The sequence below is a fragment of the Dipodomys ordii genome, unplaced genomic scaffold (assembly GCF_000151885.1).
Source record: "Dipodomys ordii isolate 6190 unplaced genomic scaffold, Dord_2.0 Scaffold6, whole genome shotgun sequence".
NCBI classification, from domain to species: domain Eukaryota; kingdom Metazoa; phylum Chordata; class Mammalia; order Rodentia; family Heteromyidae; genus Dipodomys; species Dipodomys ordii.
The window spans coordinates 4,375,093-4,390,837 of NW_012267222.1; the positions used below are offsets into that span (position 1 = coordinate 4,375,093).

The 15,745-nt window shown below is 46.3% G+C and overlaps 1 protein-coding gene across 1 annotated transcript in view; it reads left to right on the forward strand.

Moving 5' to 3' along the window:
* The window catches only part of Camta1 (calmodulin binding transcription activator 1), a 704,439-nt gene that overhangs the window by 666,703 nt on the left and 21,991 nt on the right, over positions 1–15,745 (forward strand). Inside the window, exons 12-16 of the mRNA XM_013034731.1 lie at positions 7,942–8,093; positions 10,998–11,194; positions 11,564–11,642; positions 12,645–12,960; positions 13,353–13,876. Coding sequence (XP_012890185.1) covers positions 7,942–8,093; positions 10,998–11,194; positions 11,564–11,642; positions 12,645–12,960; positions 13,353–13,876 — 1,268 coding nt within the window. The remainder of the gene's footprint in view (positions 1–7,941; positions 8,094–10,997; positions 11,195–11,563; positions 11,643–12,644; positions 12,961–13,352; positions 13,877–15,745) is intronic.

The window sequence follows — 15,745 nt, forward strand, 5'->3', positions numbered from 1 at the left end:
GCAGTTACTTTTACTTTTTTTCTCCTAGTGCCGGGATCAGACAAGGCTTTGTACATGCTAGGCAAGTGCTCTGCCCCTCAGCTCCATCCTCAGCCCTCATCATTTTGTCTACATTTAAAGCACTCCCAGGGGCTGGGAAGGTGGCTCAGTAGTAGAATGCTTGCCTAGCATGCCTGAGGCCCTGGATTCGATTCCTTAGGACCACATAAGCAGAAAAAACCGGAAGTGACCCTGGGGCTCAAGTGGTGGAGTGCTAGCCTTGAGCTGAAGAGTTCAGGCCCCACAACTGACAAAGTAATAATAAATTAAATAAGTAAAGTGCTCCCAGAAGGCTAGAATGAGCGCTGCAGGGCTGTACTAGGGTCAGAGATACCAGTGTGACTCCTGTTGATGCATATGCACATATTACAGATAGACACGCATATATGCACACACATGCAAGCATACCCAGATAAGTTACAGATGTGCATAGGCCATATGTGTAGGTAAATGTGTTATATAGGTTATTATATATGTTATATATAATGTATATTTCCCCCCAGTTTTGTCCACTGAGATATTCTTTTTCTGAGTTTAAAAAAGAAATGATTACTATTAAAGGTGTTGTAGAGAGGGGTTATAGTTACAGAAGTCAGTCAGGTAGAGAGTACATTTTAAAGCCGGGCGCCAGTGGCTCACGCCTGTAATCCTAGCTACTCAGGAGGCTGAGCTCTCCTGATCTTGGTTCAAAGCCAGCCCCAGCAGGAAAAGTCCATGAAACTCTTATCTCTAATAAATCACCAGAAAACTGGAAATGGTGCTGTAGCTCAAGTGGTAGAGAGCTAGCCTTGAGCTGAAGAGCTGAGGGACAGTGCTCAGGCTGAGTTCTAGCCCCATGACCAACAAAAACAAATAAAAGCAAAGAGTACATTTTATTTTGGACAATGTCACCCCTTCCCTCCTTTCTCCTAGCTTTTCCCTCTCATCCTCACCCACAAGTTGTATAGTTCTTTTTCAACATAGTGTTTTAGTGAGTACCACTGCTGCATTGTTCACCCTTTGTCCCTTCTTAACCCTCTCAAAGACAGGTACCATTGAGATTTTTTAAAACTAGCAACACCCTAGTAATGATGAGCATATTTAGCACCCAGATCTTGATTCTAAAATACCCATCTCCAGTGAGAGAAACTAGGGCTCTTGGAGTGTCTTATAATACCAGAACATAAAGAACTGCTCAGAAAGAAGACAAAGGGGCGGGGTCAATAGCTCACATCTGTAATTCTAGCTTCTCAAGGGTTGAAGGGCAGAAAATTCCATGAGACTCTCTTCCAATTAATCAGCAAAAAGCTGCAAGTGGAACTGTGGCTCAAGTGTTAGAATGCCAACTTTGAGGAAAAAGTTAAGGGATGCCACTCAGACCCTGAGTTCAAGCCTTAGTACTGATCCCCACAAATATATCATTCCTTATTCCTTGAAACCATAGTGCAAGGGGGCAAGTATAGACATACTTCTGGTATCCCATCTGTTTAGTCATCTGAATGAAGAGAGGCACAGAGGTAAATCCAGTGGCAATGGCAGAGTAATGTTTGATTGGAGAACAGTACAGGGGAGAGTGTGGACTGCCTGTGTACTTGAGAAGAAAATGTGCATCCTAGCTGGAGGCATATCTCAGTGGTAGAGTGCCACCCTAGGAAGCACAAGGTCTTGAGTTCTAACCTACTACTCCTTCCCCCTCCAAAAATAGGTGCATCCTAAGCCAGAAGTGGAACTAGCTCAAGTGGTAGTGCCTTGAGCAAAAAAGCTAAGGAACAATGCCCTGAGTTCAAGAACCAGGAGCAGTTCGTGCGTGCGCGCGAGACACACACACACACACACACACACACATACACACACACACACACACACCTAGTTCTTGCCAACAGAGTGTGGACAGGCCTGGAAGGATTTGCAGGAGGCAGAATCTCCTGTCAGTGTTGAGTGGGAGTCTATGCTTCTATGGAAGCTGGTGGTCCTTGGGTTAGCCTTTGACAAGCACTGGGTAGGAGAGAAGAGTTGATCGTTCATGGTGGTAGAGGCCAGCTCTTAGCTCTGGGGTTCTTGAAATGTGCTTCTGACCAGCAATCCTGGCATCACCTGAGAACTTGTAGAAATGTAACTCTTGGATTTGCCCAGACCTCCTCTTTCAAAACCTCTGAGATTCGGGCCTGAAAGTCTGCTTTTAGAAGCCCTCCTTAGGTCTAAGTACTTTTGTTCAAATCTATGTTCTGTTGCGTTACCAACATTCTGTGGTCCCTTTGTATCTGTAGGGGATGGTTTCCAGCATGCCCTGAAGTTAGCAAAATCTGAGAATGCCTAAGTCCCTCACATTAGCATAGAACCTCCCTAGAGCCTGTTCCCAGCAAACTTTAGAGGATCTCAAATGGCTTGCAACACTCAGTACAATGTAAGTGCTTTGTAAATACTCATTAGACTGTATTGTCTAGGACATTCTGACTAGAGAGGAATACACACTGAGAGTGGATACAGTTCTTTTACAAGTACTTTCTGTGTTGGTTGAATCTGTGGCTGCTGAATCCATGACACAGAGGACCGGCTGTGTAAAGTGGAGACGGTGAGACCTGGTGAGATAGCAAGCCACTAATGACATCTTGGAGCCCCACCCCCTGGTGGCTGCATCTAACACTAGAGACCTCCAAATGCCATCCACATAGGAGCTTTGGAATTTGGTTTCTAACACATGAACACTTGAGGAGCACATTCAAAATGTGGCAGCTGTCTGGTAGCACAGCACCTGGGGTGAGTGGACTCTGCCAGTCCAGGACAGCAGGAGGCCTGCAGTGGAGCTGAGCATAATGACCACCAGGCCACTGGAAGGGATGGATGCTTGCCGTCACCTCTAGAGCTTTGGGTCAGGAGGAACAAGTTATTTGGACTGTACCCTGTCCTAGGCTTTTATTTATTTATGGCAGTACTTCGGCTTGAATTTTGGGTGCCTTGCACTTGCTGGGCAGGTGATCTACCACTTAGCCATATCCTCTTTTTTCTTCTTTTCATAGAATCCTTTTCAGGTATGGTCTTGTGGGTTTTGTTCAGGGCCCACTACCTCTGACTGTGATCCATCCATCCTCCTATTTAGTAGCCTTCCCTGTAGCTAGCTAGTATCACTACCCAGCTTCTTAATTGAGGTCTTGCTAAGGTTTGGATCAGGCTGGTCTGAAACCTCAATTTTCCTGATGTCTGCATTCTGAATTCCTGAGACTTCAGGGGTAAGCCACCATCCTCATCTTTAAGAGTATGAGGTTATCATGTGATTTATTCAGAGGATGTTAAGAATGATAGAACCTCAGCGCCCAAGAAGTTGATCATTCTCTTTCCAGTCAATCCTTTCTGCCGTTGTTGGGTTTGCTTTTCCTATGTTCTGTTTATCCTACTCTCCGCAGGTTTATACACAACCTCTTCTCCAATGTAAACTGCAGGGACATTCACAGCCTTGCACGTGGTCATTTTTTTCACTTGAAGCCAGGGTATCATTGTATCTAAGTTTTGTGAACTTCGTGTTGATTATAGGAAGCTAGGCTGCCCCTTCTATCACTTCTCTAGCATAGTGTGTTGTAACCGTATTAGCTGCTCTTTGATTTGTCTGTGTGTGTGCACACACACGTGCACGCACAAAATACTCAGGGTATAGAACTGTGTGCTTCTCTTTGTGATTCCCTTGTCTTTTGTAATGAGTGGCAGCTTGTTTGTCTGTTAGTACTTGGCCTTATACTTTTGGTAAGAACTGAAATTTCAGGATGAGGTAGGCAAGAGGTAGAGTGAGAAGCACTGGCCTTCTTTGCTGGGCCCTCTAGGATCTCATGTTGCTTTCACCTACTTCTAGGCTGCACATGCTCCTTGGCTTTCTCATTCTCATGATAAGAGTAGTTCAGATTGTCCTGAAGGATATGTGACTTGGAAGCTCTCAAAGCTGAGTTACTGTTGGCTCAGTTTGAGAACCACGGGTGAGAACCAGGGCCAAATTCCTCCCCCCTCCCCAGAGTCTACACAGTACTACCTGTTCCACCCCCCCCCCCGATTAACTTAAAACTCCAGGTTCATCCCAGCTGCAGAGATGATTTGCTGGTGAGCACATGAGGGTGTTTTTTTACTATTTAGGCACTCCCTGATGCCTGGTATGGAGTAGTGCTCCAGAAATACTTGTGCACAAAAGAATGAATCTTGGGCTGGTAAGGTGGCTCAGTGGTAGAGCGCTTGCCTTGCACACATGAGGCCCTGGGTTCGATTCCTCAGCACCACATAAGCAGAAAGAAAAAGCCGGAAGTGGCGCTGTGGCTCACGTGGTAGAGCCCTAGCCTTGAGCTGAAGAGCTGAGGGACAGCACCCAGGCCCAGAGTTCAGGTCCCAGGACTGGACCCAAAAAAAAAAAAAAAAAAGAATGAATCTTAAGATGAGCTTTTTTTACTCTAATAAGAATGTTTTAATTTTTGCATCTAAGTAATTATCCTCCCTTTTTCCTATAATCACACACAGTGTGCAGTGAAAGCAACACATAGCTCTGAGTTTGCCAAGTAGTTTCCAGGAATGTTTTAATGATCGTCATAAAGTTGTAAGAGCCAAACAAGTACCCTTTAAGTGCCAGTGAGAGAGAAAGAAAGATCTTCATTTTATCCATGCCACCAAGGGAGCCTTCCCAACTGGGGGGCTGAGCCCAGGCCTGGCCAGAGGAGACAAGGTGTGATCAGCCTCTGGGCTGTTTTAGTGCTCTCTGTGGTCGGGCACCTGGGGTGCCACACGATCACCTCCTGTTACAGCTGTCACTCCTCCCCTATGGGAATTGAGAGGCCCAGAGATGCTGTTGTGCCTCCTGTGATAGTGCTCAGATGCAAATCATTGCTTCACTGTATCTTCATGAAGTGTGACTCAGAGTAGCATGATAACATGCCCGTGCTCCCTGCCTAGCAACAGCAAGTACAGGTGGGAAGGGAGCAGAGGCCAGGTGTGATGCGCAGAGGGTTAGATCTGGCAAGTCAGGGAGGGTCTGTCTGTGCAGGATCTGGGCGGGAGGAGTGGGGACAGGACCCTCTTAGAGCAGGTCTGAGGCTCTGCAGTACTGGTAGAACAAAGCCACCTCCACAGAGACAGGCTGTCTCTGAGAGCAGGGTATGACCAGGAGCTTTTAGTGCCTCTGCCATTTTGTCTGCCTAGGGGTGTGACACTTGGCCAGCAGGCTTCCAGGCTCTGAAAAAAAGTGCTCTGTGTCCCAAGAATTCATGTAATGGCTGCAAGATGTGTAAATGTAGCCAGCTGAGGGCTTCAGAGGCTTAGAGTTAAGTCAAGACACTTCAGCAGGGCTCGTGAGCATCTCTGTAGGTCCGGAGATGAGAGGTGTTTGAGAGGCACTGTGAGGGAAGATGAGGGGCAGTGCTGACCATGCGCCAAGGACTGTGATCCCTGCTGCTTTGAATTGAGCGCTCACTGAAGAGTTGCCTTCCAGTCTTCAGCTGGCTGCAGATGGAGAAGACCTCCAGCTGCAGGATTTCAGCTCCCAAGGACAGTGTAGGGCCAGGAGGGAGGTGGCTGCTGCCACCTTTGCTGTCATCCATCCTGCAGTTTCTGCTAGCAGCCACCAGCTGAAAATGGCCACATGCAGTTACCCCAGTGGTGTCACCCAGTTACCAGCCTGCTGGCAGTTGCCATAGGCAATCATAGACAAGATCCTCCACCTTTACCATATTTCTCTGTGTATATGAAGCTGGAGCAAAGGCACTCATTTTTTGTCTCCATGAGGAGCAATTATTTCCTTGATGGTTATTCATAGAAATAACAGCAGCAGTCTTTAGTGGTATAGTAATGGAAAATCAAATGGGTGTCAGTACTGAAATTCTCTGTGTAAAACGGGCATTTTCTGTTTGCTTCTGGAGGGTGAGCGCAGCCTTCCCCTGCTCATGCACGAGCCTCTTCTTTTCCTGTAGTTGTTCCTTCTGTGGTCAGAGAGAGGAGCAGGCACAGGAGTTACTGCCTCAGGACTCTTTCTGCTTGTCTGTAAGGAAACAGCATCCCTGCCTCACTTGATGATGAGGAACCAGGCAGGGAAGTGGTCCTTGTACACGGCATGTGGGAAGTGCCTGCAGGTGCCTGGCACATGGAAAGGGTCTGGGAAGGGCAGTTCCCTTTTGTTTACTCTCTGCAGCCAATCAGCTATGTCCACTGGTCTTAGGACTTCCCTCCCCCCCTCCTCTCCCCACCCCTCTCCTCCCCTCCCATCCCACCCTTTGGTTTGAACTCAGTACTTGTGTATTATCCCTTAGCTTTGAGCCACAATTCCATTTCCAGATTTTTGGTGGTTCATTGGAGATAAGGACTTTCCTGCTTGACATGGCTTCAAACCTTAATCCTCAGATCTCAGCCTCCTGAATAGCTAGGATTACAGGTGTGGGCCATTTCTACCTGGCTTGACAATGTCTTTCTTTTCCAATAGGATAGCAAGGAATATTGACAGTCTTTCTTTTCTAGCTTGTTCCTTTCCAGGATTCAGATAGCCATGGTTTTGTTGTTTTTGTTTTTGTCGGTTGTAGAGCCTGAACTCTGGGTCTGGGCGCTGTCCCTCAGCTCTTCAGCTCAAGGCTAGCACTCTACCACTTGAGTCACAGCACCACCTCTGGCTTTTTTTTGCTTATGTGGTGCTGAGGAATTGAACCCAGGGCTTCATGCATGCAAGGCAAGCATTCTACCACTGAGCTACCTTCCCAGCCCCAGAAGCCATGTTTTGAGAGTAGTAGTTCTTTCGCAATTTGAGGGGAAATCTGTCCTGGCTCTGAAGTCTGTTCCTAAAGACCTTACTTCATTTTCTGGAGATGATGGTGGCTGGCATGCTTTAGCTAGAAGGCAGCATGTTGTGAGCATGGATGTATATTCACAGTGGGAGGCCTGCAGCCCTTGGAGGGTGTCCTCACGAGGAGGCTGAGGCCCCAGAGGTTTTGTTTTATTTGTGGCAGAGTCAGGGTTCTCTGCAACTGTACTGTTCTCTGTACTTACTGTAGGGTCCTCGGTCACTCCAGTGCCACCCTCCCTCTTTTGTGGGGTAGGGACCTATGCATTCGCTCTTACCTCAAACTCAGATGTCCCCATCCCTGGCTTATCTTAGTTCTCCTCCTTCTCACAGTCTCCTGCCTTCTTTGCTTCTCACAGTCTGTGTTCAGCAGGAAGAGGCCCGTCTGCTCTGTTTGCTGACAGCCTCCTGGCACAGCACTGTGGATACATGTCCAATGGCTATAGGTGCCGATGCTCCCGTTTCCATAGTAGATAACGTGTTTGAGTGTGCGTCCTCATGTTTGTGCACACATGGAGTGTAAGTGTGTAGTGGTCTGACCCTGGCTCAGAGGAACAGAACCATAACACTATCCTTGAGTTACAATCTTAGTTCCTCTTGTAATGTCCTGTTGTTGTTTTCTTGGGTGGGGACAAAGCACCTGTGGTGTTGTCTCTGATTTGGGGCATGAGTCAAGTATACATAGAAGCTAGATCCTGGGTCAGGAAATAAAACTAAATTTGGTTTAGTCTCTTGTAAAAGCTCATCTAAAAACAAAAAACCCTCCTTTCCATAATAATTACCTTCTTCTACTAGCTTATATTAAAGTGTGTTTGTGCTGTGACCTTGCTCATGGGCCTCTACCAGATCTCTCCATGGTTTCTGTTGGGGATTCAGCAAAGATGGGATGGCAGAAACCCAAAAGCAGGGTCTTTGACAAAAAGGGTTTTTCTGGTCCTTTCGGGACTTGAGATGTCATAGTGTCATGCCAGAGGACAGCCCCCTGCGGTTCTGGGGAAGTCTGGCCTGGCTGCAGTCCTGGGCTTGTTGAAGTCTCTGACAGTCCTTTGGACGTCAGTCCCACAGCTGGCAGAGGCCACAGGTCAAGTGCTGTTCTTCCGGAACGAAACCTCACTCGTCCTACTCTGCCCTAGATAACCAGTTCAGGATGTCCATCCTGGAGCGACTGGAGCAGATGGAGAGGAGAATGGCTGAGATGACCGGCTCCCAGCAGCACAAACAGGCGGGTGGAGGAGGCAGCAGTGGAGGCGGCAGTGGGAGCGGGAGTGGAGCAAGCCAAGCTCAGGTACGTGCAGACGATTCGCTTCATTTGTGTGGCATGAGGCAACTGCTTCCAGGTCCCTTCCCTGCCACCAAGGTCATTCCTAGACTTGGGCAAAAAGCCCCAGAGTGTCTATATTCTCTGTGCTTCTGAGCATCAAGTGTACACTATGAAAGACACCGTAAAATTCCCTTGTTTACTCCCTCATCTTTATGCCATTTTTACTGATCTCAGGAATCTTTAGTCTACCTAGCACTTGTTAGGGGGCAGAGGGCGCTGGCAGCCAGTTAAAACAGACCAAAACAAAAAAAAACAAAAAACAGACTCAGATCTGTGGGGCACAGATATAAATTTGTCTTTCTACTTCACATTTTAAATCTTAAGGATAAATTCAGAACATAATTGAATGCAGAAATTTATGACAAAAAGGGCCTAGGAAACGGTTTAGGGAGCTGGTATTGAGTGTAGAACAGCATGTGCATTGTGTTTGCATTTTCTGCATGAAGGGTGCATGACGTTGCCAAGCACACGGAAATCAGCAAGAATGGTTTTGGTCTTTTGGGACTTGAAGCTCTTGTGTATGTTTTGTGTAGGAGCTTTTATTGTTAAAAAAAAAAAAGTTTATTAGGCAAACATTATTCCTCCAGAAACCCCCATGGAGAAAGGTAACGGCTTTGGTGGTATTTCTCTCCTCCACTACTTAGTCATTGCCCAGAAATCAAAAGCAATCCCCTCTTTCTCTTCAGGACGAATGCTGATTTCCTTTGAACGGTTCCCTTTTGAAGTAAACATTCTTGTTTTATGATCCATGTCAGTATCAAGTGGTAGCAATCCTTAATAATAGTAAGAAAATGAGTCTTCTACACCCAAAAAGCTAACCTCCGCAAGTTTTCTTCTAATTTCTCCCGTCTTCAGAAATCAATAGGAGAGCTCTGAAATACAATAAATTGTTATTAAGGCTAAAAGAGCTTTTTTCTATCTGATCAATTCAGTTTTATAAAAGAAGAAATGTTTAATGTACTTCATGGCTGAAAGAAGAGGTTCCCAGAAAATCCTTACACCCACAAAGCATGTGTGAGGAGTTATATGTACTACATCTCAAAGCACAAACATTCTGCAGCTGGCCTGTTACCATCTGCCCGCAGAGTAACCGCTTGGATGTGCTTATCAGTTCAACTTGGCTCCAGTAGACGACCTTATCTTCAATCTATGGTAGAGATAGGGCTATTTTTAAGACTTTAGAAATCTCTGTTTCGTTTGCCAGCTTGTGGTTTCCTGCCCTCTTGAGTGTGTCTGTCTGATTTGTATACAGCAGCCCTGTGTGGCCTTTGAGTCAAGGTCAGTGTGTGGTGTGTTGGGCCAGCTGGGCTGACAGGCATGACGGCACATCCGCTTATCTGCCTGTTACTTCTGGAGCCACTTTTCCTAATTTAATAATAATGAGCAATGTGGAGCAATGGTATTTCTCTACTAATTAGGGTTTTGTTGTTGTTGTTGTTGTTTTTTGGTTGTGGGCCTTAAACTTAGGGCCTAGGTGCTGTCCCTGAGCTCTTTTGCCCAAGACTAGCCCTCTACCTCTTTGAGCCAGTGACACTTTTGGTTTTCTGGTGGTTAAGTGGAGATGAGTCTCATAGGGACTTTCCTGCCTAGGCTGGCTTTGAACCATGATCCTCAGATCTTAGCATCCTAAGTAGTTAGGATTACGGGCATGAGACACCTGCACAACTATTAATTAGATTTTATGGAACTTACTGTTAAAAAAAAAACTTAACTAAAATCAGCTGGACACTGGTGGCTTACACCTGTAATCCTAGCTACTCAAGAGGCTGAGATCTGAGGATCACGGTTCAAAGCCAGCCTGGGCAGGAAAGTCTGTGAAACTCTTATCTCCAGTTAACCACCAGAAAACCAGAAGTGGTGCTGTGGCTGGAGTGGTAAGAGCACTCACCTTGAGCTGAAGAGCTCAGGGGCAGCACCCAGGCCCAGAGTTCAAGCCCCATGACTAGGTTAAAAAAGAAATCCAAAAACTTACTAAAGTAATACCAGAGACATGGATTAAGCTAATAATGACATTCATGAGGGAGAATGCTAAACAAAAAATTGCTGTCACAGAGACTCAAGCTGTTGCAATTGCCAATTTTGATTTTATTCTTTTAACAACAGCCATGTCAAAATTAATGATGTTCCCTTTCCTATATGTTCTTGATAATAATAATCCTTAGATTCAATATTTCATGTTTTCCTCAGTTTTATATTCACTTTGTAAAAGGGTAAACTGGAAAGTTACAAGTGCTTCCTTTAGGGAAAAAGAAAAAAGCCACATTTAAGCGACTTGACTTTCTTTCTTTCAGAAGTGCAGACATTAAATCCCCACATTCTAGATGGAGACAGTCACAATTTCTTTTTTTTTTTTTTTTGGGTCTGGTCGTGGGGCCTGAACTCTGGGCCTGGGCGCTGTCCCTCAGCTCTTCAGCTCAAGGCTAGCGCTCTACCACTTGAGCCACAGCACCACTTCCGGCTTTTTTCTTTTTGCTTATGTGGTGCTGAGGAATCGAACCCAGGGCCTCAGGCATGCAAGGCAAGCGCTCTACCACTGAGCCATCTTCCCAGCCCGACAGTCACAATTTCTTGCCCACAATGTTTGCTTCATCTGGGAAGTTGGAGCCCTGTTCTCTTGTTGGCAGTGTACACTTCCCCCAGACCCGTCAGCGTGGTGTCCCAGGGCGGAAGCTCTGACACACTGCTGGTCATTGACTTATTGGAAATTTCCTTGAACCAACACTTACGTCCTGAGCTGAAACGATGCCCATTCTGTTCTCTTTTTCATGATGTCTCTTGTGTTCAGTGTTTTGTCTTTTCCATTTCCAACCCCTGTGTGGTGAAGGGCCTCTGGTTCATGGGTCCTAACGTCTTCCTTCTCACGGGTAGTGTGCCTCTGGGCCTGGGACCCTGGGGAGCTGCTTCGAGAGTCGTGTGGTTGTTGTCTGTGAGAAGATGATGAGCCGCGCCTGCTGGGCGAAGTCCAAGCATTTGATCCATTCGAAGACTTTCCGTGGGATGACCCTCTTACACCTGGCTGCTGCCCAGGGCTATGCCACCCTGATCCAGACCCTCATCAAGTGGCGGTAAGGCTGGAGTGCAGATAACAGGTCATCTCCGCTCATCAGCTGCATTTCCCCTCATAGAGAGAGCTCTGACCATTCAGTAAGCTTTATGGCCTAGGAACAGAGGACTTCCTCCTCAGCCTTTCCAAGGGAGTTTTATGAGCTTATGTCCAAGAGACTCTGAGTGAAATACTACCTAAACATGGGCTTTTTATTTCCTTTGGGCTTCCACCAGGCAGAGTCCAAACTACCTTCAAAAGCCAGCACTTTTTTTTCACATTAGGAGGTGAAATACCTAATTTGTTTTCACTTTTGTGGGTTTATAATATCCTGGTGTTTCCTTTTACCATGGGCTAGTGGTATGGTAACCTTTGGTGCTATCCCTTACAGCACGAAGCATGCAGATAGCATTGATTTGGAGCTGGAAGTTGACCCCTTGAATGTGGACCACTTCTCTTGTACTCCTCTGGTAAGAAATAGGCTCACTGGTTATTTCCTTGCCATTTTCCCAGTGTGACAGAGGGACATTGGATCCTTAAGAGATCTGAGAATATTGCTTATAAATTAGTTGTAAATTGTTTTATTACAATGAATTTAACTCTTTTCCAGACTGGGAACTAAGTAATGAAGTGTTAAGTATGCCCACGATTGTTCCTAATTGACAGGACAAAAAAAAAAAAAAGCACATGTTGGGGTGCTTTTGAGCTTGAGCTTGAGCTTGAGCTCAAGACCAAGGCGCTCTGCCTTAGCTTTTATGCTCAAGACTGGTTCTCTACCACTTGAGCCATACCTACACTTCTGGCTTTTGCCGATTAATTAGAGATAAGAATCTGAGACTTTTCTACCCAAGCTGGCTTCAAACTGCAATCTTGGGATCTCAGGCTCCAGGGTAGCCAGGATTACAGGCGTGAGCCACAGGTACCTGGCTAAGAGATGCTTTTTCTTTTTGTCAGTCGTGGGGCTTGAACTCAAAGCCTGAACACTATCCCTGAGCTTTTTTGTTCAAGGCTAGCACTCTACCACTTTGAGCCACAACGCCACTTCGGTTTTCTGGTGGTGAATTGCAGATAAGAGTCTACTGCTAGAAAGATTGGGATTGGGGGGGAGGGGGGAGGCTGGGAAGGGATGTGAAGGGTAAACAAAAGGAGGAGGCTGCAATGCTTGGTAAGAAATGTATGCATTATCCTGCCCATGTAATTGTAACCCCTCTGTACAGTATCTTCACAAATAAAAAAAAAAAAAGAGTCTACTGCTTAGAGTGGCTTTAAACCCTCAGATCTCGGCATCCTGAGTAACTAAGATTACAGGCATGAGCCACCGGTGGTGCCCAGTAGAGAGATGCTTTTTAATGACAGTGTTTTATGGACCCACCAAGTTTATCAACAAAAACTAGTGTTCTTAATTGGTGGCAGTGACAGAAGTGCAGTAGGGTTCACGTGTTGTTGAGAAAGCCTGCTGTGTCTTCCTGTAGATGTGGGCTTGTGCCCTCGGGCACTTGGAGGCTGCGGTGGTGCTGTACAAGTGGGACCGTCGGGCCATCTCCATTCCGGACTCTCTGGGAAGGCTGCCCTTGGGAATTGCCAGGTCAAGAGGTCATGTGAAATTGGCAGAGTGTCTGGAGCACCTGCAGAGAGATGAGCAGGCCCAGCTTGGACAGAACCCCCGGATCCACTGTCCCCCGAGTGAAGAGCCAAGTACAGAGAGCTGGATGGCCCAGTGGCCCAGTGAGGCCATGAGCTCTCCAGAAATACCCAAAGGAGTCACTGTCATTGCAAGTACCAATCCAGGTAAAAGTTCAGACTTTACATCTGAGAAGTTGGCAGCCCCCACTTTTTGTTATGCAGTGGCCCTCATTAAAGTCTATGTGATAGTCACAGATGTTTAAAATGTGGGTGTTGTTTTAATGTTTTTTATTTTCCTTTTAAAATGCCTGGTGACCCCTCCCCCCCAGAATATGGAAAGTAACAAAAAAATTTGTGTTCATGCAAGAAATACCCATTTTTGGAGAAATATCTGGTTAAGATATATACTGCTGGGGAATAATTTAATGTGAGGGACATGTCTCAAGCCCCAGCTTTGCACTTTGTGTCCCTCAGATTTAGAAAAAGTATTAATTCTTTAGGATTCCTAGTCTTTTTTTATCGCCTATCCTGACTGTCCTTTCTACTGTACTTTTCAGAGCTGAGAAGACCTCGGTCTGAACCCTCTAATTACTACAGCAGTGAGAGCCACAAAGATTATCCGGCTCCCAAAAAGCATAAATTGAACCCTGAGTACTTCCAGGCAAGGCAGGAGAAGCTGCTTTCCACTGCACTGAGTCTGGAACAGCCAAATATCAGGAAGCAGAGCCCTAGTTCTAAGCAGTCTGCCCCCGAGCCAATGAGCCCCAGTGAAGGAGTGAGGGACTGCAGCCGGGAAACCTCCCCTCCCACTGCTGAGACTGCAGCATTCCAAGCCTCTGGATCTCACCCAGTAGTAAAGTGGAGTTCCAAAGATCTTTACATTGGTGTGTCTACAGTGCAGGTGACTGGAAATCCGAAGGGGACCAGTGTAGGAAAGGACGCAGCACCTTCACAGGTGCGTCCACGGGAACCAATGAGTGTGCTGATGATGGCAAACAGAGAGGTGGTGACTACAGAGACGGGGGCCTACCGAGATGGTGCAGAGCACGTGGGATGCTCTCCACCTGTGGATGACATTCAGGTGAGCGCACGTCAGGTAAGCCTGCAGAGGCCAGGGCCTCAACAGCAGCTGTTCGGTCTTATGTGTGAGACTGTTGGAGTGTCTTCTTTCCTCGGGCTGCATTTTCTTTGAGTCAATCAGGCGCTGTGAATAGGGCCTGAATGCCAGGGCCCAGGTCTCAGCACAGGCTTTCTTCTGGTACCAGCTCCTCAGAACTCACTTGTGAGCCACAGTTAGTCTTCTGCTTCCTCCTTGCCTCCAGGATGACAACAACTTCATTGTTATTTTGGTTTTTTCTTTTCTTTTCTTTTGTGCTGGTCCTAGAGCTTGAACTCAGGGCCTGGGCACTGTCCCTGAGGCTCAAGGCTAGCACTCTACCACTTGAGCCACAGCTCTACTTCTGGCTATTTTGGGGCTTAAGTGGAGAGGAGTCTCACAGACTTATCTGCCTGGTTGGCTTTGAACCTCCATCCTCTGGTCTCACCCTCCTAAGTAGCTAGGATTACAGGAGTGAGCCACTGACGCCTGACAGCTTCACCACTTTAAGTTCTGGTTATAATAGAGCCAGAGCCCTAAAAATAGCAAGAACACTTGTGGATAGAATTTGGATGATCTAGGTGATTGACTGGAACAGCCATCACCTGGCCATTTTAAAAGGCATGCATACTGGCAGGTGGCTTGCAGCAGTACTCAGTGAAATATCTCCACAGCTGATGATCGATGAATATTTAAAAATATCTCAAGGCTGATCATTGATACATATTTAGAAATATTTCTAAGGCTGATAATTGGCTGCCTGGACAAGAAATCTATAAAACACAGAATCCTTTGATCATTAAGTTTGTAATAGATTAAGAGAATATATATTGAAGTAAACTTTATATACTTAGCTAATAAATAAATTGTGTCAATTAAAATATACAGGGGAGTGCCAAAGGTAAGAACTGGGATGGGCATCCTCTCCGCAGTCTTCATTGATATAACCTAAAACAAAAGCAAAAGGAAGAACTACCTTTTTAGAAATTCAGCAAGGCACTCATGCCCATAGAAGTGACCGACAGAGGCGACCCACATCCTAGCTAGCAGTCCTCGGAGAAGCCTGACTCCTGATGCATCCTGTTCACTGCTGGCCCTTACCCACTTAGCACATATGTGCATGATTGCCGTTCCCACTCCTTAAGGATCCCTGTGTGCTCACCCAGGTGCTCCATTCATGAAGGAAGCGTGCTTGCCTGTGTGCTGCACTCCTGAAGAATGGGAGACCCCACCACTGAGTTGCCAACCTCTCCAGTCGTGAGGGTTCCTGCCAAGCTAAATCCAATAATTCCTGTGTGGTTTTTTGATGCTGGGGATTGAACTGAGGCCTGCACATGCTAAATGAGACCTACTACTGAACACAATCCTCAGCTCTTTTTAAAATTTCTGTGACAGGGTCTCACTAGGTTACCTAGGCTGTCTTCAACTTGGGATTGCTCTGCCTCATCCTACCAAGCAGGTAGATATACAGATGTGCACCACCATTCCCAGCCTAAATCAAATAGTGCTTTAGACAAAGGGCTGGCAGATTTCCCCTGTGAAGGACCAGCTAGTGAATACTTTCAGGTTTTATGATCCATGAAGACTTTGTCATAATCATTTAATCTGCCCCTATCTCTCTCACACACACACACACACACACACACACACACACAGCTTTAGAGAATATTAAATGAGTGCGTGTGGCTTTATTCCAGTGAAACTTGATTTGCATAGCTGGCTTGATTCAGCCTGGTATAACTTACAGAGCTCTGTTAGCCATTTCTGATGGAACCCATGCCAGATGTAAGTATTAACCAATTTAGAACTACACTTAGGAACATATAGCAGTAAAGCAGACTAGGTTGAAAATGA